Consider the following 22,982-nt stretch of genomic DNA (forward strand, 5'->3'; position numbering starts at 1 on the left):
GTAAACAGAGCAGAGGAACAGACAGGGTAACTCTATGCTCCCGCTACATCCCTGCCCATCGCCTATGTGCCCCCGGTGGCTTTAAACCCTTCGGCAACGGGAAGGGAGCTTGACCTCCAGCTGGCCGGAGCTTTCCGGAAAATTTGATATATCCAACTTTATGTGGCCACATCTCCTTGGCAACCATCGGCGCAATCCAACAACTGGAGATGTGACATGTGCTTTTAATGAACGAGCCCTTGATGGTCCCTTGTGGCAATGCAAACACGCGCACACACACACACACACACACACACTTTCGTTGAGTTGCCATTTCAGCCACCTGCAAATAAACGTTCTACATTTTAGTGACGGAAACTGAAAACCACAGCAGTGTGGTTGAGGAGCTCGAAGCTTTAATTATAGTAACGCGAATTGAGAAACCAGAAGGAGCGCATTCAGTGGCACAAGGAGAACCGAGACTTGCCTGCAGCTCGTAGAGTCATACATGCGGATGCTGTTCATAACAATTTATAACGCGCTATTTAACAAGACAGCATGTGTTGGCCACTGCTGACTGAGGACCGTCAGACAGGTACCCTGCTGAGCGACATCAGGTAGAGGGGCGAAGGCCTGTTGTTGGCCCAGAGGATCTGAGCGACAGACGCTTTATCACAGATACAGAGAAAGGAAGCGTTTGTGTCCCAGGAGGTTGGAAAAGCTGAGCCACACAGGTCAGGAAGCTCCTGATTCCAGTGTCTCGGTTTAGTTTTAACTGTGTTTGTTCACAGGTGAGAGCATTTCACATTTTTTGCTGTGAAGCCTCCTGCCACCAGTGGAGGGCGATAAGGAGCAGATGACTGAGGTTTCACTAAGAAGGGAAGAAACGTGCTGAACACTCGAACCCTCGCTCTCACTTTTAGGTGTTTAGATGAAGGGTGTGCATCTCCTGTAGCGGCACTGAGGGGCGAGAGTACGAAACTAGGCTTAATGTTACAGTAACTTATGGTTTGGGTGCAGTTTCACTGACGGTAAAGAGGAGTGAAAACCTAACCGTGCTCAAGGGTGCAATAGTTCAGCTGCTTCTCGTTATTCCCCCATGTCCCCTCTTCCCACTATATCTCAGCTGTGGGCGTGAAAGCAACGCTGAGGTGTGCGTGTTGTGCCGCGACAGCATCGGTGAGAGGGGCGCTCTTATCACAGCCTCTTATTACCCAGGAAGATCTTTGGGGGACTGAGTGTGTTTCTCTGCACACTTGGCCCTGTGTTCTGTATCTTGGCTCTTCCACATGCTTCCTGCATACAGATCTGTCTCCCATACGGGGATTTACACAGCAGAGTAAACAGTATGCTGGCTTCTTGCAGTTGCCCATATCAAGTTCCACACTTTGGGTACAGCCTATGAGACGGTGAAAGGATCTTCTCCCCAGTACTTACAAGACCTGATCACTCCCTACACCGCAGGAAGAGCATTGTGCTCCTCTACCTCTGGCTGCTTGTTGGTCCTGCTCATGTCAGGTCCAAAAGCAGAAGTCTTTAGGTTCTCACTTCTGGCTCCCATGTGGTAAAATGAGCTCCCTCTGCCCCTCAGAACTACTGATTGCCTTTCAGCACTAAAGAAAGGTCTCAGAAGACATCTTCTCCAGACTCATTCCTCTTCTCACCTCCTTAGAGCTCCATAAATTTGCATCATACTACTTCTTTAGATCACTTTAGTATTTTCCATCCGTTCTATGTATAGTACGTGTGTAATGTGTGCTGGCCTCAACAGTGGTATTGGATTAACCGTGCTTCAGCAATCTCGTGTCTGCATCTAAGGCGCTTCATCTGATGTAAAATGCATTTTTTTGGTTACTCTGAGCTGTGAATCATTTTGGAGAATGTTCAAAATGCGCTAGTCTCGGTGCCTCGGGGTTCGTGAAGGTGGATGTGCCGAATTTAAACTTGACGGGTCCGACAGCGCTGCACTCCAGGCTCCCGCAGCAATGACAGCATTCATCACATGGGTTTTTCCCGCTCATCTCCCTGGTGTACAGGGTGTGAACAGCCTGTAATTCAGCACAGAGAGAATGGAGACTGGCTGCACTGGGAATGAAAATGTGAATGTGTGCGATCTCAAGTGCTGAAGCCTAAAAATGGAGCTGTATGTCTGAGAGGAGAGAGACGATGGGTAGCTCTCTCGTGTTTCCAACATTCCAGAAGAGGCGACGGCACACACACCACGGGATCAAACTCCAGCTCCTGATAGACGTTCCCACCGTCTAGATTCCCTGAACACCCAACAAATGTCAACACGTGCCAAGTTTTTGCAATGTAATCTAACAGTACGCTTTAGATTCAAAACTCATATTACCATGTCTCTAATCTTATATAGCACTACCAGGAAAAGTAAGAATTGTACTCTGTTTTACTGCAATTTTTACTCTGTGCTTACTATCGCTTTTGACACACCTACCCGTGTTTCCGCTTTTACACATTTAATTTGAAGTTCTGCTGTGCCAACCTGCATTTGCGTTAACAGAGGTCCTCAGCTAGCGGAACGACCGGCGGTTCGAGACTTCGGGGTATTTGAATGGCTAAAGGAGCAAATAATTCTCCATCTTGCCATCGTTTGGACCCAAAGGTATGTAACTGAGGGCTTCCTTCAGTTGAAAGAGGCGGAGTGCATCCCACAAGGCAGGAAACGCATCACCCTATAAGCGAAAGCCTGCGGTCGAGGTGCACACTCTTACCCACACTCCTCGACTGTTAACCGACGTTCTGGGTAGGCTGTACACCCCGGATCGAGACGCGTGGCTTCCATCGCTGTGCATGTCATCCTCGGGACGACTAAGGTAAAGGCATTACAAATTCGGGCATTTACACTCTCTGTGCACCCAGCAGAGCTGCAATCTCTCTCGATCCATGCGCCACAGTGAGTTATGGTTTCACATCCCAACCACCAGCGCGTGTAGGAGCACGAGTGCAGTGAGGACAGTGTTCGTTTCACAACGTATATGTAGAGTCAGTGGCGTGTCAGCAAGGAAAGTGATGAAAAAGGGACAGTTATACAGGTGAATTCTGGTAATTTTTGGTGTTTAATTTTGTATAGTCTATAAGGACCCTTGTGGTTTGAGGTGTAAGCAGAAGTCTGTTCCAGTAATGCAGGGTCTCTGCAGGATGGATGGAGGGTCCCTGCAGGATGGATGGAGGGTCCCTGGTGGGTGATTGCCTCCCTCCTGCTCCCTAGAGGTTTAATCCCCATCTCAGAGGAAGACAGGGCTTTGTGTCTAGAAAAGAATGAAGCAGCCCTGTCTCAGCTCAGCAGGAGACTAAGTGGGACAGAACAATGGTCTCCTTAACTGCGTAAAAACATGTGGCCAGGAAGGACATTGGAGCTTTTGATATACATTCAATTAACACCCCAGTGACTGAATGCTAAAAGGACGATAAACAGGAGTGTGTGCAAGGAGGAGCCGCCGGCCTGTGAGGACGCTTTGACTCCGCTAATGCTGGGGACGCAACACCAGAAGGTGGGTGGGGTGTCTATGATTCTTTGCATCTGGGAGTCAAAGGAAATCCATGGCAGCTTCTCGTTTTTGGCGCCGAGGAATCACGTAGCGCCGCCAACCCACTGGCTCGACACCCTCGTTGATCGGTTGCTTCGTGAGGCTGAACAGACGGCGTCTGCCCCATTCTGCTTGCGCTCACATAAACATTCTTTGCAACTCGGCCTCATTTTACAGAACGTTTGTGAAAAAAAAAGTTTAAATTTTGTCTCCATGTTGAGACCAAACAATGTTTGCCGCCAGACAAGAATTCACTCTAGGATTTAGCAAAGTAACGATCTCTTTTTCTCCATCAATTTCACATAAGACACTGTTGAATTGGACTACATGTATACCTATGATAATGTACAATATCTCGGACTGCTATGTATGGCTAATGCCAGTTAATACTAAATATTTGATTAAGGTTATTTAGCAAAGCTGCCATGAGGTGCTACTGTGAGCCACATGCAGCAAGCGGCGAATCTTTCTTAGAATGCAATAACATAAAAATAATGCCAACTACAAAAACACCCGTGTGAGAAAAGCTGAACGGCATTTTAGCACAGTATTTCAGATCAGTGAAGACTGAAAAGTAACAAGGGGAAACAGACCTAGCTGCACTTTTATGACCAAATTATTCTTATCAAAAGGGTAATCTTACTGGTATTACCCTTCAAAGGCCAAAGGGCTCTAAGGACGATACAAGTGCTCTGCAGATAATCTCAGGACCAGGTTGTTTATGACTGAACAGGGGTGGTGGGGGTGCAAGGCCTGACCTTTAAAACTTCATTATGCCCACAGACCAAACGACACATGCTGTTTCTGTTAGCTGCTTTGCGCCGTTTCGGGGAAACTCTCCCAAGAGTCCATGATTTTTTCCCACCACTTTGCTTTATAGGTCAATTATTAATTTGGCCTGCTCCTGGGCCTTGAGCAGGAGGGTGCTTCTCCTGGCGGCATCTCTGCGGCTCGGTGGGTGTGCAAATTAGTGTGGGGGGATGGGGAGAGAGACAGAGAGAGAGAGAGAGAGGGAGAGAGAGAGAGAGAGGGAGAGGAGGGAGAGAAGCACCCCGTTGGATTAGTGGAAGCTACTTTGCCGATCTACATGTGAATGGCTGAGAAGGGCTTGGGTTGGAGCCATTCGGGACGCAGACCCACACTTCCAGAGAGAGAGGGAGATCTTTGCTGGGAAGCATCACGTCTACTTTGCTCTGCTCTGATTTTTCACGAGGGGGGAAACTTCAGCAGAACTAGCAATACACATTTGCTGTGGCCACAGAGGCCTGCATTTTCCAAGAGGCACTGAGGTGATTGGATTAACCGGCCATCGGACACAGCAGATCACAAAGCTTTTTCAATGAGAGAAGGTAGGAATGCTTCTTTGAATGGAGTTGAAAGGGGTTAACAATGGGCCAGGCGAGGCAGCAGAGCGCAGAGGAGCTGCTGGGTGAGGGCAGGGGGAGGAAAGCTGGGGGGCCGTATGTACTTCTGGAGACTTCCGTCAAAGTTCAAACACTTTTTTTTTGGCGTCTTTGAAACCTTTCCTCCAGCTACGTGATGGACAGGTACCCTCTCACATACTTAATACTCGCAATTTCACAGAGCTGCTGTGCAATTTTGAAATCGGCTGAGGTTAGATGCTTATTATCATCTGAACTGTAGCCTAGCCTCTTGGGACTGTTTTCTCCACTCTGCTGTCTTTGCTCTATCACTATATTGCGAGGACTGTGAGCAGATTTGATTACCCACAATGCACGACTGTTGCTGGCTCCTGGGCTAAGAATTGCAGTTTGCTTTACCTTGCTTTCAAAATTTCTGCTCACATTTTCTACTGCACCCTTGCCATGGTCCTGCGAGATAAGTGGCTGTATGTGTGTTAGCATATTCATGACGTCTCTTATCTGTGGTGCAGACATTGTAAGTATAATTAACAACAGGAAGCTAAGTCACTCGATTTTAGAGTAGTTCACACGACGTTGGAATCCCAGAAAGGTTTGATTTTAAAACGTCTATAATACAGGAGTTAAGTAAATTCTGTCACGACTTGACCGTGCTCATTGATACGGGGGCAACTGCACCTTGTTCACCACAGTAACGTTGTCTCCTGTATCAGGGCATCTGAGGTAAACTGAAAAACCTTCCTGGATGACGACACCTTTGTCCAAGGCAACGTACACTGTTAGGTTTGTGCACTAAGCTACTTACAGTGATGCAACTATTTATACAGCTGAGTAATTCATATGACAGTAATTCAGGTTAAGTGCTTCGATCAAGGGTGCTACGGTGGGAGCAAGGATGCCAACGTGGGTCCTTCGATTGCAAGATGAGGACTCTACCCGCAAAGCCACCTGCTGCCCCAACACCAACATTAAAAGGAACTAAAATACTGAATGATCACACTCTCAATTCAGACATAATCGGCACTATTCCAATACATGTATATTTACTCGTCAGAAGTCAGAAACGAGCCGAGACACAGAGCATCCCAGGCAGCAGATGCCTGATAACCGCATAGTTTTTGTTTTAAATGACAGACACATGCAGAGAGTAAAGGGCAGTAATAACACCACTCTGTTTGGTCCCAGTTCAGAACATCTGATTTAAGTGCTTATTTTTCCAACTCCTTAAACATTTTCTGATCAAACTGAAAGAAAACATGGAGCTTCCTAAGAAATGAAAGTGTCCCTCCATTACAATCATGCCCTATGTCACCTTGCTAAGGTGAGGGATGCAGCTTATGGCCTGGCAGTTCTGTGATTAAGAAACATGGACACATGGGTCCAAAAAACCAGGCTAACTCAAAAAATTATAGCTTTCAATTAGTTCAGTCCTGAATAATAATAGCGTTGTGTTAAAAGATTGTCTTTTTTTGATGTTTAATTGTATAACATCTGGCAAAAGTAAATTAGAATTAAAGCTGACTGGGGAAAGAGGTTCTAGTAACTTCATGACTGGTTTTGCATTAACTTAATAGTCAGCAAGTCTCTACCTTGACAGATCCTTCCTTGTCCCAGCATTGATCCACAAATTGACCTTAATCAATCACATTAAGGCCTGTATGAAATCAAAGACCTGACAATTTGCTGCAGGCTACATGAGTCTGGAGAACAAAGGCAAGTGGGGCCTCGACGGTCGAGGGGGCTCACGATTCGAGCTCCCACAGCTGTCCCTGACAACCAGCCAGCATGGGCCCATGTTATATTCCCCTCGTTGGCCGAGGATACCAGGAACATTAGCAACAACTCACACTTGAACGCGCTCCTTCCCAGTTGTGCGTTTGACTAGAGCCAGAGGGGCTGGAAAGGGGAGCATTCCGCGGAGACCGTGACCGCACTGTCACGTAAATCACACTAAAAACGTCGCAATGGCAACATTTCCTGGCCTTTAAAGATGCAGTTTGCCTTAAACGGTTTCTGTATTGTCACAGACTAAGGAAGATAATCCCTATAAAGCTAAACAAACACTCTAAAGGAGGCTGTTACTGAGTGCGTTTACCGTTTCGTTTTACAGGAAGCATAAAGGCTGACTCAGCATCGTTTTTTGGAGGGAAAAGAAGTACAGTGTGCAGTGTAGTCATCAGCATTGTGGCGCTTTGCTTTCAGTCATAAGTGTGTACAGGCGCTGAATCACATTGTTCATTTTTCTAGCTTTTGTGACCTGAGAATAAAGGGAGAGAGGGGTCTCATCAGGATTTTACTTCTGCAGCAGCCGGGCTTCGTGTTCCTGTCACCTTCCCGACTACTTTCCCCTCTGCTGGCTCTCCAGAAGCTCCTTGCTGCCATCCATCTCTCTCGCCTCCCCCTGCTCCCTGTTTGCCTTTCTCACGGCTCCTCTCGGTCCGTCTCCCGTTCCAGCACCCCGTCACCCCCACCCTCGTCCAGCAATAGCACCGCTTGTCCATGCTTGTGATGTTCCACGTGTGCTTGGGGCAGCAATCTTAGCACGGGATGAGTGATCGAACATGTGTGCGGCCTGATCCCGAGAGCATCACGCCGAAGTGGGCGGAGGGGCCGGCCGTTGGCTGGATTCGCAAGGCGGGGCACAGCGGAGAGGGTGCGGCTGGGCAACGTTCGGATGCTCTGAGCATAGCGGGTGAGGCCTCACGAAAGGTCTAAGGTGAGTTCTGTGATGAGTCCACAGAGCAGTCAATGTGCAGTTCCTTTTGGTCTATAGAGGACAGGCATTCGCAGCTAGTTGGATCAGCGGTGCGAAGTGCTGGGACCAATTGTCAGACACGTGTGAGTCAGTGTGAGCGGCGAGAAACGTAGCGGGGGCTGTAAACAGCAATTCCCACGCTTGTAAAATGACCCATTAGAGCTATCCATCTCCCAGCATTCAGTCACCGTTCCCAAGGTACACCCTGAAGAAGTTTTCCTGACATTTGGAATCAGGACTCCATCAGCTGCACGAAGCCCCTTTTACGGTTCAGGCGACTCAGCAGGAGAGAGGAGGTCGCACCGCAGATCTCTCCTCAACTCCAGCCCCATCCCGGATGTATGTGAAACGTGAGTGAATGGCTATCTGGTCGTCAGGGTGGCAGAAAAACAATCGTACGAGGCTAAGGAGGGAGGCAAATGATTTCCGTCGCTACACACAAGTGGTGTCCCATCGGCGCCCCTGTCCAAGAGGTCACGTCTTCTCCACTGCTGACATACATGAACTTCAGACAAGAACTTCGTACTCGACGCCTACAAGTTTCCATTTACCACCTGGGTTTCTGCTCTAAATAACACTTTATCTGGGACAAGCTGAGAGAATATCATGTATATTTATGATTTTGGCCTCTTTACTAACTGCCTGACAAAGGTTATCAGTAACCAGACACAAAAAGCACAGATGCTGTAGGGTTTTTCCAAGATGGTCAGCCTCGAATGTTATTTCACACACGCTTACGCTTTACTGCAAGCTTCATTTCAGTTTTCTTTTCTAACCTTTTTTAATGACCGATCTTGAGGAATGATGCCGAAGAGATCTGCGCTCTGCTGCGGTAGCGCTCCGTGTGTAGATGTACGTATGCTAATGCTCACCAGCAGCCCCCCGTTCACTCGGATTCTGTCGTACTTGATTTAGCTGCACCCTGGAAGCAAGATCTGTTGAGATACGAAAGAATTACGTCGAGTTCCCTTGCGCACTCTTTACGAGGTGGAATAGCGGCTGAAAAAGTAAAGGTTTATACTGACTGTGTTGAAAGTGTAACTGAATGTTGAAAAGATAGTGTGTTTGTAGAGCCGATGGCTCGCTGTTGACCACCTTGTAAAAAAGGAGAGGTGTTGCGCTTTGCAATTCCGCAAAACAATCGAAGAGCAGATAACAGGACGCACTTCTCACAGTTGCCTCATTTACACTCACCTCATTTGCGCTCATTGCCTTGGCCAGTTGTGTTTCGCACAATTTCGTGGCTTTTCTGCTGGCAGAAATTAGCGAGGGACTGTTTGTTGGATTTCCAGGGAAGTGTCCCATGCTGTTGCTGTGCATTTCGATCTGGGTCTTCCTAGGGGTAAAAAATGCACACGGTACCTGGGGGTGCATCCTAATAATATTTCTTTTGTATATTTCCCAGAATTAAAAGGCAAAGAGGGCCCTAAATTGTTTTTTAAAAAGTAATGTTGTAGCATTATACCATTAAAGTACAGTATTTATTAATTTTAGTTACTAAACATCTGTTTTATTGTCTTGTCATATTGCGCAGTATTTTGTTAAAATATCCATATAATAAGGTTACGCTAATGTTAAAATGATTTTTACAAATTAGGCGTCTTGCGGATCAATTTCATGACTAGAACCCTTCCTGCCTCCAAGTGTAGTCATGCCAGGATGAACCGTGTTGGCACGCGTCTGCTTCACCTCACTGGGTTCCTGCTTGGCAACCCACTAGATTTACCGCGTTATCATTGTAAACCACCTGCTGAACGCAAATGAAAACAGTGGGATAAAAATGACTGTATAAGTGCGACTCATCAGTTCCACGTGATTTTATGTATGATCTCCATACACCTTGCTGTTTCTGCAAGGAGGTGCCGCTGGCTCTTAAATCGGATGGCCAGCTGGACTCGGGAAACGGTGCCATAGCTATCCTGGCTCAATGATCGGCGTACCTTTCCACCCAGACTTGGTGGACGTGTTGACGTTGAGGGCTGCTGTTGTCACCGCATTCCAGCCGTCACGAGACTTTCGTGTTTACTCGGGGGTTTCTGCAATTTCTTAAATTAAGCTGGGCCGTCTCGCACTTTGGCGCTCGATCCAGAAGTGAAGAGAAGCAGCCAGTAGTGTCACATGTCTTGCTGAGTTTATGTGTCTGTCTGTTCCTCTACTCAACATGCTTTTACTCTTTGAAATTACACTTTGGATGACATTTAAGAAGAAAAACTGTCACAGCGCAGCCAACCCATTCTTTCTTGTCTAATTGACTCACTGCGCTCAAGTGTTTTCCAGGAAGAATGGCTTCTAGCTCTTTGGTTCCAATTAGAAACCTCCTGAGATGCCCCAAAGCACAAATGGTCACATTCTTACAGTATCCTTGTATAAATGCATCTAAAGTAAATTTTTTCTCCCCAAAAACATTATGTACACAGATACGACGCAGGGCCCGGACACGCAAGTCCAGATGGCGGAACGAGAGGCGGAGCCAGAGCAGCAGCCATGTTCCATTGAGTCCCACCCTCAAGTCCACGTCACAGGCGGAGAGCCCCACCCCCAGGGCCACATCACCGGCAGCGAGTTGTTCGGCTACGTGGGCATCGAGGCGGTGCTGGACCAGATGCGGCGCAAGGCCATGAAGACAGGTTTTGAGTTCAACATCATGGTGGTGGGTGAGTAGCAGGAAGCGGCACATGGTCCCAACTCACACACACACAATGGAAGGTGTGGTCCAGACAGGTGAGTCGGAAGTGTGCAGTCCCAGCATGCTGCATGTGGAGGCCGCTCTCGACACAGCAGTTAAAGGTTTAAGGGATCTCTGCTGCTACTTCAGTCTTTCATTAATAGGAGAGGATTTTCTACCTGCGCTCACGGTGTAATTAAAGGGCAGCGGGAAGAATCGGGTACAACCACTACATTCTTACACACCAATAACATCATTTCGTAGACACACACACACACACACACACACACACACACACACACACACACACACACACACACACACCTTTCTCTCTCCCTCCTTCCTTTCCCATGCAGGAATTCAAAGACTAAGACAATCTCTTGTGGAATCTGTCTGCCTGAGGTCAAGCTGAAGAAGTAGTTTTCTGAACGGACTTTCCCATCCCCATTCCTGTCCTAAAGACTTCCACCTTCACCCCATCTGCAAGAGACACACACACACACACACACACACACACACACACACACACACAGAGTCCAGTTGAAATCCCGTCATTCACGCTACATTAGGAAACAAAACCAGATTTAAACATCAAGAAGATTCGCTTGGGCTTCCACTCAAGGTCCTCAGCCTTTTTTCCATGGCTCCGAATTAATTACGGGTGCGCTGGCAGGCCGAGCCTTTCATGTCTCAGGGATTTAGGAAAATGAAACAAAAGGAGCAGGTAAAATTGGTTCTCCCTCTAAGGGAACATTTCAAGCAACAAGACAAGGCGCTGACTAGACGAATAAATGCATGAGGTTGAAGAAGCACTTTTTCCACATGGGGGGGTGAGAAGGACGTGTTCTGGGTGGTTGAAAGGCTTTGAATGGCACGGGTCTAAGGTCAAAGATCAGAGGAGAGGTAAAATTCCAATTAGGTGAAGCCGGCACCGCGAGATGAGTTCCTGCCTGCTGCTCTCAGGTGACCTGGACCCCCTCTATGGTCCAATGACCATCTAGAGATGTTCTGAAATAACAGCATCACAACTCAGTGTTCATCAGCAGAATTCGTTTCCAAGGAAACTAGTGATGATGTCGATTTTGAATTTCAGCTTTTTCTTTAATATTTCTTCATGGTGTAATTAAAGTGCCGCAGGCATGTTTATGGAAAGTGGAAAGTGTGTCACTGGACACAAGAAAAATGAACCTCAGCACCACACCACACAGCTGTACTTCCGTTGATACGGAACCTAAGTTTTATGCGTTACAAAAAGGGCCTTTTTGAGCAGTCTCTCTCTCTCTCTCTCACACACACACACACACACACACACACAGGTCTGTGCTCCCTGATATTTAGATAAGGAAAAGAAAACAGGAATTATGAAGCTGAATGTTGTCTACAGGAAGTGGTTAGCACCCCGGGCTGCACTACTTCCTCTGCTACAAGTTTGGTCCTGCCCCCGAGGGGCCAGATGGTGCTATTTTGGTGGTGTGAGCTTGTATGGGTGGGACCCCCTGCAGAGACCCCGCTCCTCCCGTCACCCCCCTGTGTCCCTTGTGCCAGGTTCCAATTGAGATTCTGTCTCCCTGGGTCATGTGGACACCATTACCATCACAGCAGGAGGCAAAAAAACCTTCCGGAAGCTTCTGCAACTGTAGCCCCACACAGGAAGACGTGCGAAACGCATTTGAAGCTGCTAGTAATTTGCATTTAAAACCCTGCTGCTTTGATTCTTTGGCTCTGGGTCGTGTCGTGTACTTGAACGGGGTCTCGCACCCAGTCTGATCTGCTTTTCATCTCAGAAAGTCCAATAGCACCATGTAAATCCAACAGTGTCCGCCACAGTATGACTATAGCACCGCAGCTGCAGGACTGCGCCGTTTCCACAGCTGCGTGGTAAAAATACCAGCCCGCCATCAGTGAATGGACCTGGACGTGTCATGTTATCACCCTTTACACTCGTGCCGTTGCATCTCGGAAAACGGTTCCGCTTCGCCGCTCATGGGCCGTTGCTCTTGTAGATGTGTGAAAGAAGGAAACGTTCATGTTGAAGACAAACATTGCACTGGGGGCAGGACAGAACACAGCGGTTAGCACTGCTGCCTTCAGATCCGAAAGCTCAAATCACACCTACTGCTCTACCCTTAACCAAGGTACCTCCCCTGAGTCGACAGAGTAAAGGAGCTGTATAAGGAAATAAATAACAAGAAAGAGTTTAACATTTGTTTGTGGTCATTAAAGGCATATTGAGGCATACTGAGGCATTGTGGGGTCCAGGAGACATGACCTCATTGGAACGACCTAAATTCACTTGACTTGTTGGTCCACCATCTTGACGTTGAGTCTCCGGGGGGGTGGGAAGTTCTGCAGAACGCCCAAGGGCTCCGGTTTACACTGCTGTCACTGTAACCTTGCTGATAACAGCTCTCTTTCTACTTCATATGGCTTCAGTTACAGTTTTTTCATTAACATTTGTTGTGTTTGTTTTGGACAAGTTTCGAAATTCTTTGTGATTAATGAGCAGAATGTCACTAAACACCACATGGATCCACCAGCTTTGCCGCTCGGTGCTCTACTCCCTGCCTTGCCTCCCTTGACCGGAGGGCAGATATAAAACAGAATAAAGCATCCCTTTGACTCGACTTGCTCACCACGCAAGTGATTCATCACAACTAGTTGTTGCTCAACCCCTCAGAACACCATTCGGTTCCGGGACTGAAACCTGAGCGTGGTCAGACCCGGCGTCATGGTGCTTGTGCTCTTCTGCAGGTCAGAGTGGTCTTGGGAAGTCCACGCTGGTCAACACGCTCTTCAAGTCCAAAGTGAGCCGGAAGTCCTGCACACCCAACTACGAGGAAAAGATCCCCAAGACAGTGCAGCTGCAGTCGGTCAGCCATGGTGAGTTGGGCCCGAGGTGTTTACCAGCAGTCCTCAGTCACTCTGTTTTTGACCAGTAAGAAAACTCAAGAGCAAATCACAAGATTACAGATGACCCTCAGGTGATATGCAGAGATGGAGTGTTTTTCCTGGAGGAGAGCCAGATGGCTGTTACACCTACTTTGAGGAGTGGAGAAATCCAAGAAGGTGATGGATTAGAACTGGAAACCATCATGCTCAAACAGATGTTTGTTGGCATTAGTCATTGCTCAGACTGATCAACCTGAAGTGCAAAGCAACACAGTTTCATCCCTCCCCACACATGGTCCAGTCCCGTTCACAGATAAGACCCTAACTAGCCTTCTCCAGGAACCATTTGCTGAAGAATGAGTCTTAGTCGGGGTTGTTGGGCTTTTTGCAATAACAGAAAACTTTGTGATGGAATCGCCAGCTCCCCATATCCTCAACAGGACAATAATTCTGTTGAGAGCAGTGAAGGAGATGCTCTTGAGATCACCATCATTGGGTAGATAGGTTTTAACCCTTTCTTCTCCGTGGCAAAAACACCCTGGGGCTTGCACTACCTGACCACCTTCAGAAGTCAAAGTGAGCAGGAATGTTGGTGTCTGGGAGGTTGGAGGGTTTCAAACAGGCCAGAGTTCGCCAGAACTCATCCTTGGGTGCTTGGAAGACCTGAGTTTCCCACTATTGTGCGTGCACACACACATACACGCACACCAGGACTATGGTTTTCTGTTTTCATTGTCGAGGTCCCAACGCACTCAACTGGGAACAGGCATGAAAGCAGAAGCCGTGGTTTTTAAACCCCAACTTTCAGACTGGAGGAGAAACCAAGTGTTATACACACAAGATGTTGAAACCATCTGAGCAAACCGCAGCTGCCTGCCGTCTCTTCCTTCACACAGGGCAGGTAGAAGAACGAATGAGAGATACCAAACGAGACTTGGGTTCACTTTGACACTATTTGGCTTGGTGCGTGTTGCTGCTGTGGTTTCAACCCTCACTAGTGTCAGTATGCCAAGCAGAGATGCTTTGGCTCAGATCTGTAGAAACATATCCTAAGCTCACCTGCCAAACCTTACGGGTGGCAGTAAAAAGCACACAAACAGAACAAGAGTGTGGGACCGCTTTAATCCATCTCACTTCCACAGCGTTTACAGCTCACATCTGGTGTTCCTAAGTGTTGACATCAATAAGAAGAACAATGTTGCACATGTTTCTGGGATGAATGAGGTGGAGTTTGTAGAGGTTTTTCTTTTCTTTTTTTAATTTCAGTTGTTTTAAGTTTGTTTTCGCTTTAAAGGTTGTTGGTTACATGGGTATTTAGATTAGAGACCACGGTCAGAGAGGAAATGTCATACACAAACCAGAACCCAGCGGGTATTAATGCACCCAGAAGGGGCAGTTTCTTGGGCCAATCACCAGTAAAGAACGTGGTGACCTTAGGTCACAAGGCCTTCCTGCAGTGAGCAATTTAACACTTATAAAGGTACAACTGAGCTCTTTCAGCTGTGTATTCAGGAAATGTGTATTTGCATAATTCAGCATTCAGGTGTGCTTTCAAGCTCTCTGGAACTTTTCACCGCTTTGAGCATGGTCTCCAAGGTGCTGGGTTTCACGAATATGCATTCTGGCATCTTAAAAAAATAAACAGAGCGATCAGGGTGAAAGGACTGCAGTGTAGTTCAAGGTTCGATGTTTTGTACAGTTCTACACCTTGCTGCGTGGTACAGGAACCAGTGCAGTAATTGTGTGCAAGTCCCATTCAGGGGCTGCGATGCGTGTACGTGTGTGTTGACACGTGCAAAACCGTCCAGCTGTCCAACTTCCCGAGCGGAGATACCCTTGGCAGGCTTCTCAGCCAGGCGAAATGTAAACAGCGGAGCGCGATGGAACCCGTGACGCACACCACACTACTTCCGCGAGCCGACCCCGCCGCCAAATCTGGCGTCCCCCATACAGCGGGCGTTTCTGAAATGCCCCAAAGGGTGCCTTAATCATTTACAAGACTAATTATTTACAGTATCTCGCTGTAGGCTAAATAATATAATTACAGTCTGGGAATAAAAGCACTCAATAAATAAATAAACAAACAACACACATCATCTGAACCGCTTGTCCCATACGGGGTCGCGGGGAGCTGGAGCCTAACCCATAAACACAGGGCATAAGGCTGGATGGGGAGGAGACACACCCAGGACGAGACACCAGTCCGTCGCAAGGCACCCCAAGTGGGACTCGAACCCCAGACCCACCAGAGAGCAGGACCCGGTGAGTGGAGGCAGTGCTGGGAAACGCTTCACAGTAACATAAACTTCCTTCAGTCTTCTGCCCCACAGAACATTCTCCTCCAGCCCTGCAAAGTGAAGAAAGTTTAATGAGAGGCAGACCCTCTGCCCATCAGCCTCATGGGCCGGTTCAGAGAGACCCCTCCCCGCCCACCTGGGGCCAGGAGCTCCGACTGGGGCCGATGTGTGGGTCGCAACATGTAAGCTGGAGAGGCAGCCCCCTAGAGTAAACTACTGACCGCAGGGGGTTCAGGAAAAGGGAACGTCCCTTCTGAAAGGTTCATATCACAACAGCTGGACTTTGCCAAATGTTTACAAGTCTGATTTCTTCGCTTTTCATTTGTACCCTGTGTACACGTTCCTACCAACCCAGACCTGGGGTCGCTATCAGCTTTCCATATCCATCTGGGATCTACAAACATTGCTCCCCCGGAGTCTTCTTCCGCCCCAGATGGTGCGGTCAGGGATCGTACTTAGGCCCCCACGCAGTGCAACGATCATGTGCCACAGCAGATTCCCTGCAGCCTTCTGATCCAGCAGCAATAAAGTCTCTTATCTTAATTCAGAGACTCCAGTCAGGCTTCTTTACTCCAGGAGGCAGAGTTTGGTCCCCACATGTGTTCAAGACCTCTTTCTGCCCTCAGGCCCACCGAGCTATCCGGAAACCACTGCCAGGTTTGAAAAGAATGCCAGCGCTCGACTTCTCTGTTCATCTGTGAGTTCAGGATCGATTTGCGGTATCAGTCAGGTTTTAAACAGCAGCTTCCCCCTTTAATTGCTTCATTTTTGGGATCAAAGTGGGCGTGGCCACCTTGATTACTGCATGCAAACAAACCTTGATTGAACACACGAGGACACCGGCGATGTCAGCCTCTGTTCATGACCCCAGGCCTTCTCCTTTCGTGCTGCTGTCTTAGAGGCACTGCCCCCTAGCGCTGCACCTGGGAAACGCACTGACCAGAAATCGCACCTTTGTGCTTCCTCACAGTGATCGAGGAGAAGGGGGTGAAGATGAAGCTGACGGTGATTGATACCCCTGGCTTTGGAGATCAGATTAATAACAACAACTGGTAAGCAAGGCACGTCGGGCGAGTCCTACTAGTACCTTTTTTCCAAAAGAAAAATGTTTCATTTGAATTTGCAAAAAGTTTGATAAAACATATATGCTCCTAACAACATTGTCACTTCAAAATTATTTTTAAAAATCAGGTATACGAAACATCAGCCAGTCACATGACTCCCACCACGCAAGAATAAATTCTCGGGAGGGTTGGGGTCCGATGGGGAACCGTTGAGCTCACTGTTGTGCCTTTGCAGCTGGGAGCCGATAGTCAAGTACATCAATGAGCAGTACGAGAAGTACCTGGTGGAGGAGCTCAACGTCAGCAGGAAGCGACGCATCCCCGACACGCGCGTTCACTGCTGCGTGTACTTCTTGCCCCCCACGGGACACTGGTAGGTCTAGTTCACCCCCGCCCACCCAAGGCGACAACAAATGGGCACTGGGACCCTGGCCTCTGACCCCAACAGAGGTGTGAAGACAAATGAGCCGGTGTGATGCTCGCTGTCAGCAGCAGCCCTCATGGGAGGTCGCGGGTGAAAAAGTGAAGTCCTCTGAAGTGTTTTTTAATAGACTTGGACTAAGGTTTGTTTCCTTCTCATAGAAGGTGACAGAAGGGGATCAGAGTGCAACAGGTTGTGGTGTAGATGTACGAGATGCTCCTTTCTGAACAGAAAAATTTTAGTCGTTACGTAAATATAGTGAGACAAGAAGAGAGTGGGAGTCGGTGCTTGGATCAGTTCTGCTAGACAATGTGCGTCCCCGGGTGGCGCTACGGTGGGGTGGGGGAGGTAAAAGGCTGGGGTGCATTAACGAATGCTGCACACGCTCGCCACAAGGGGTCGCTCACTCCCCGCTGTGCTCCTCCTCCCCCTTTGCGCAGGCTGCGACCCATCGACGTGGAGTTCATGAAGAGACTGGGCAAGATCGTGAGCATCGTACCCGTGATCGCCAAGGCGGACACACTCACCATGGAGGAGAGGCTCGAGTTCAAGGAGACGGTAAGGAGTGCAGGGGTTCTGCCACGGTGGGCCTCGAACCTTGGCTCGAGAACCCAAATGATGACAGAAGCCAACATGTTAAGTGCTGGTTGAGGGGCTCAACTGAGGGTGTATTTATGTGGCGCTTCTCTTGAAAGCGACTTATCGGGATAACCCGCTCACAGCGATTTATACAGCTGGGTAATTTTTACTGTATTGGTTCAGAGCAGGTTTTTACAGCAGGAAGTGGGACTCAAATTTGTGATCTCTTGAGTCCAAAGGAGGCACCTCGCAACCATAGCGTAACAGGCGTCAGGCCCCTTTGTATCCTAGAGTGCTGTAATACACCTGCATTGCCGCCTGTGAGCGAAGTGGGATGGGGATCTTGTAACTGGGGGTCCGTTGGGGCCCCAAGGTCCCGCTCCGATCCCCTTCCGGAGAGCAGCAGCCCACTTGGCTCATTCCCGACTTTCCATAAACAGTCCCGGGGTCAGCACATAAAATACGCAACATGTCGGGCCACACCTGGGGTTTTCGAGGAGTATCAGTGTCACACCATCAGTAAGAGGAACATCCACCTCGGCCAGCTGCGCCACTTCGGTGTATTTATGGGGCCGTCTTCCCATAATCCCATCGGTGCGGCACAGGAATGTGTGGAGGAAGGGCTCACGGATGCTGCAGCACAAGTTAAACCGCAGCTGTTAAATGTGAAGATCTGGCTGTGTGTGTGTGTGTGTGTGTGTGTGTGTGTGTGTGTGTATATGTGTAAAACCTGTGTCTGGTTTGTCCCCCTTCCAGATAAGGCACAACCTGCAGGCCAACGGTATCCAGGTGTACCCTCAGAGGGAGTACGACGAGGATGCCGAGGACAGGATACGCAACGACAAAATCAGGGTATCGCTCCGTTTTCACAACCGTTGACGTATTGCAGTTGCCCAGGGATCTGCGCTTAAATTCTCCCGATGCACCGCTTACTCCACTCATCCCACTTCCATACAGCACTGGAGACCAGTCATGGTTCTCTTCATTCATTCATTTTTAGAACTGCATTTTCTACACTGAACTGCTTCCTAAAATCTCTGCAGCTCATCAAAAACAACCTATCTTTACCCCCCAAACTAACGGATGGTGGTACAGGGAAGCCAAGTGCAACAGGAGTGTAGGACCGCCTTCGTTCAACTCACCTCCACAGTGTTTATAGCCCCTCTCCAGTGTCCCTAGGTGCTGGGGATTAACAACAAGAGGAGCAACGTTGTGCATTTATGGGTTTCGATTAGGAACTTTATATCCAGTCGGTTGAGAGTAGCTTCAATACATACGACTGTCTCACAGCGTGTGTCGCTCTGCCGTAACGTTTAAATTTTCGCCCGGGACTCGCAGGAAAACATCCCGTTCGCTGTGGTCGGGACAGACAAGGAGCACCAGGTCAACGGGAACAAGGTCCTGGGCAGGAAAACCAAGTGGGGCATCATTGAAGGTAGGCGGCTTCTCAAAACACAGCAGCAGCACAGTTAAAGGATTGCTGGGGAACACTCTAGATTCTTTGCACGAGTGTATGTGCCACGCGCTCGTGGCACTGGAACGCTCGACAGCGCACCGCCCCCTAGTGACCACGCTCGCAAAGCACTGTGGAAGAGTGTTTTACCTCGCCTGCTCACTGCAGCTTTACCACACATCACTTCATGGACCCACAAAGTGGCGTCGTAGAAACCACTGGACCTCCAACATACAGAGTTTGCCAACACTGAAATGAGCACAGCAGCATGTTTTATATTTGTATCACTTTAGAGACACAAAGTATCCTCTGAATAAATAAGTATGATCGTGACAGTCACCACATGGCGGCAAACAGCGCTGCTCACGTCCCGCACACGGAGGTCTGAATTGAGCCGATAAAGTGCATTTGGGCTCCGGCTGCTGGTTAAGGTCTCAGCACAGCAGTATATTGGTAAAAATACACATAACAAGAAAAAAGGCCCAGTTTGTGGAGCCAAAGAGCCGTCTACATCTGTCTTTATACGCTGTTGCACCGAATTTCCTTTATGTGGCGCTTCCTCCTGCCCGACAGGAGCTGGTGTATAAAGCAGGAGGAGGGAGCTACCCAAGGTAAGCGTGGTGAGGATGGCGCCGTTTACACCGTGAACCTGAACAGCCCTTGTTGCTTCTTCTCCGCAGTTGAAAACGTCGCACACTGCGAGTTCGCCAACTTGAGAGACCTGCTCATCAGGTGAGAGGAGAGCGCGAGCGCCGCTGCCGTGCCGGAGTTCACCACCCGTGCCGTACTATGAAACCCCTTTAAATCACCTGTCAGGTCCTTTCTGACACGCGTCGATCATATTGGCATTTAGCGAGTTTATTTACACCCCCGGTGCCTTACTGGGCTATAACACTCTATCCTTCCACTGGGTTATTTTTGGGCTGCTCTTTACATTCCCTTTACATTTACCTTCCCGTCACCTTCCACTGAGACCGGCGGACGAGTGCCTTCGTTCAAAGTGCCACTTACTCGCTTTGTCTGCCGAGAAATAGTTTGTGGGTGACGATGAAAGCAGCACTCTAAGGGGACGCCCTGCCATCTTGTCCAGATCCCACCTGCAGGACCTGAAAGACGTCACTCACGACATCCACTACGAGACGTACCGCGTGCGGCGCCTCAACGAGGGCAACGGCGGCGGCCCCGTCAACGGCTCCCTGGAGAAGAGCGACGGCGAGAGCCAGCTCTGAGAGGGGCGGGGCAGGGGGAGGAGCAGAGGGTGGGGACAGTGCCGCTAATTAGCCCAGCCCTGACTCTGTGCCCCGCCCTCCCACCTGTAAAAACTGTACACGTTAGTGTATCGGGTCACGGAAAGTCGTATTCTTCTTCCCCAAGGACACGAATTTGTACTCCTAGCTACACTCGAAGCACACACTGGGCACCTGTCAAGCGCGTCGGTCCGCGTCAGAGCCGCAACCCTGTAAGTGCTGAAAGCCACGAGAGAGCGCCTTAGCGTGTGTGTGTAGCTGTGAGTGCAGCTGTGAGTGCCACCGATTCAGAACCAGCGAGGGCCACCGGGGATCGAGAAGCGTGCCGCCGCAGGTGACGCTCTTCCGTTGCGAGCCATCAACGCCGTCTCCTTTAGTGCCACTGGATCACGTGATCCGTTTCATCCGCTTCGCTTCTCAGCTTTGACTTACTCCACTTGTGATGGGAACATTTTATGCAAACTGTGATTTTATGCTGTCTTCATGCCCGCCTTTGTACCCATGGCTTGTTTGGCCGTCTGTTCTGGAGATGCGGAAGTGGCTTCCGGACCGCAACTGTCACAGGAAAGGCTCCTGCAACCTCCTAAAGCAAACGGTCAACTGGTGTCCTCTTCATACCTGCATATCGTTTTATTGCCACTGTTCATCTGGGGGGTTTATTAATGATTTAGGGTCCTTATATAAGAGGTTTCCTGACGGTTCAGTGTCAGCGTCTGTTGGGACCAGTGACGGCTCCCACATGGCGAAGACCAAGAGGTGAGAAAGAGCTGCTGGAATAGAGGGACTGGTCAAGGGTCAGAGGTCACGATCCCAACCCTTCCAGCTCACTGTTGCCCTCCACTGACCATGCTGAGGAAGCCACTCTATCGTTCTCCACCTTGTCCACATACCCTTCCCTTGGTCCTTACAGCGATTCTGTATTTGTACACGTAACTCCTGCTACTTATTGTACAGATCTCCGGTTGTTTTGTCCTGCCTGTGTACTAACAGTTCAGACATGTTTGTGTCTCCTTCTCAGTAAGAACAATTTTAATATGAAGCACCGCTCATATGTGATTAAAGTGATACACTCACCCTTTGAGCAGTGTCTCTCTCCATCGATGATGCCAACAGGTGCTGGGAGTCTGTAGGCCCTGTGTATCCCAAGCGATGGGGAAACGTCCTCCTCTAAAGGCCACCGTAGGGATCATTTCAGGATAACCAGTCTGTTCTTCTGGACAACTTGCTGTCTCCGTGTAGGTGTTCCATTACCTTCTGACCAGATCACACCACCTGAGCCCAATTGACATGTCCACTGGCTGCAGGTAGAGCTTTTACTAGGGAGGAATTTGCAAGTGTTTTAGTTTCTAGAGCTTCATCTGAAAAACCGCATCATACGTGACTAGTTTTTCTCACTAAAGGACTTGAAGATAGCGCCTCTGAATTCAGTACGCTTTTATTCTCAAGCTCTTTCACCTGGAATGAGGGTTTTGGGGAGAAGGGCATCTCTTGCTTGCATGGGGTTTGTCTTCTTACTTTCAAGGAGGAGTTTAGAGGATTCATAGTAGCTAGTTTCAACCAGGTGTTTGGGAGACATGGTAACTACCATGGTAAGCATGTGCAGGTGCTGATGTGGGAACTGCTGGGTCTGTCTATACGCATGAGTGTGCGTAACTGGCATGGTGGGCTCTGTGCGCGCACGCACGCAGTACTTTGGACTCATAGAACCTGAGATGGAACCCTATCTGCTTGCTGAAGGTACTCAGTCTGAATCGATGAAAATGAACCTCCTGAATATATGAGTAAATCACTGTTAGTTGCTTACATTTTTTTTTATTTAGCTGATGCTTGTAAATAAAAGATGTACAGGTGATGATGTGAATATAAAAAAAAAAAAAACAGGCAAACATCAGTTTTTTTTTTTTTTTTCTTTTTCTTACAACTTTTACTAAAACGGTGCAGACTGCAACCAAACCATTTGGAAACAACAATGCTTTTCGTACAAGGCACTGCAGCCATGGGGTAAACTCAACAAAAGATGGGTTCCCGCCAAAGAAAGTCCACCACACTGATATTTACACAAATGGAGGGAAAACCAGACGGATCCACTAGAACCTGCAAACTGTTTCCCACGAACAGCGAGGTGTGCTAATAGACGGCGTTATAGCTCCTAGGCAAATTGGGTTCGTTTACATCGCACACCTTTCCCTGTTGGTTGTGATCACAGTCAACTTTTAATGCTTTTTTTTCTCTTGTGCAGCAACACAAGTCTACAAACAGGCAGAAATTCTCATGAGGGAAGATACCTCGTAATACCTGTGTTGACCATCTGACTCAAATTTACTTCTTAGATAATTGTGAACATTAAGAAGGTACCAGATCAGCTCATTGTCTTGGTTCTCTGCTTCTACAGCTTCCCAAGGCTGCAGGGACATTTTTGCCTCTTGCCAACAAAACATAATCATATGGTTGGGATAAAAAAGTTGGATTTAGAAATTCCACATCTTTGGAGTCTCGTGGTGGGCAGTTTTAGGGGATATATGTCTTGTAGCCCCTTGAGTCTGGTCTAGGTCTATACAAGCCTTATATACTGTCAAATATGACGCCATCACTGATCTGCAGAGTATGGAGCGTGGGCATGCATAACAAAAGCTCTCGCAGTCACCGATTTGCTGGAATTAGTAGCGTTCCACACCATAACTCATATTATTAATGGTTCCCAAA

General features: G+C 48.5%; 1 protein-coding gene across 4 annotated transcripts in view; it reads left to right on the top strand.

Annotated features, from left to right (window-relative positions):
• septin12 (septin 12) overlaps nt 1–21,542 on the top strand; it is a 48,403-nt gene extending 26,861 nt beyond the window's left edge. For 3 of the 4 annotated variants that reach the window (XM_018764634.2, XM_029254168.1, XM_029254167.1), the window contains 9 exons: nt 10,082–10,318; nt 13,081–13,209; nt 16,486–16,567; nt 16,815–16,952; nt 17,441–17,558; nt 18,336–18,431; nt 18,918–19,014; nt 19,713–19,764; nt 20,123–21,542. In XM_018764634.2, coding sequence (XP_018620150.2) covers nt 10,082–10,318; nt 13,081–13,209; nt 16,486–16,567; nt 16,815–16,952; nt 17,441–17,558; nt 18,336–18,431; nt 18,918–19,014; nt 19,713–19,764; nt 20,123–20,261 — 1,088 coding nt within the window. In that variant the 3' untranslated portion in view covers nt 20,262–21,542. Of the gene's footprint in view, nt 1–2,649; nt 2,814–10,081; nt 10,319–13,080; nt 13,210–16,485; nt 16,568–16,814; nt 16,953–17,440; nt 17,559–18,335; nt 18,432–18,917; nt 19,015–19,712; nt 19,765–20,122 lie in introns of those variants that run through there. The other variant, XM_018764635.2, reaches the window with a different exon arrangement.
• The last annotated feature ends 1,440 nt before the right edge of the window (nt 21,543–22,982 follow it).

The sequence above is a fragment of the Scleropages formosus genome, chromosome 8 (genome assembly GCF_900964775.1).
Source record: "Scleropages formosus chromosome 8, fSclFor1.1, whole genome shotgun sequence".
NCBI lineage: Eukaryota > Metazoa > Chordata > Actinopteri > Osteoglossiformes > Osteoglossidae > Scleropages > Scleropages formosus.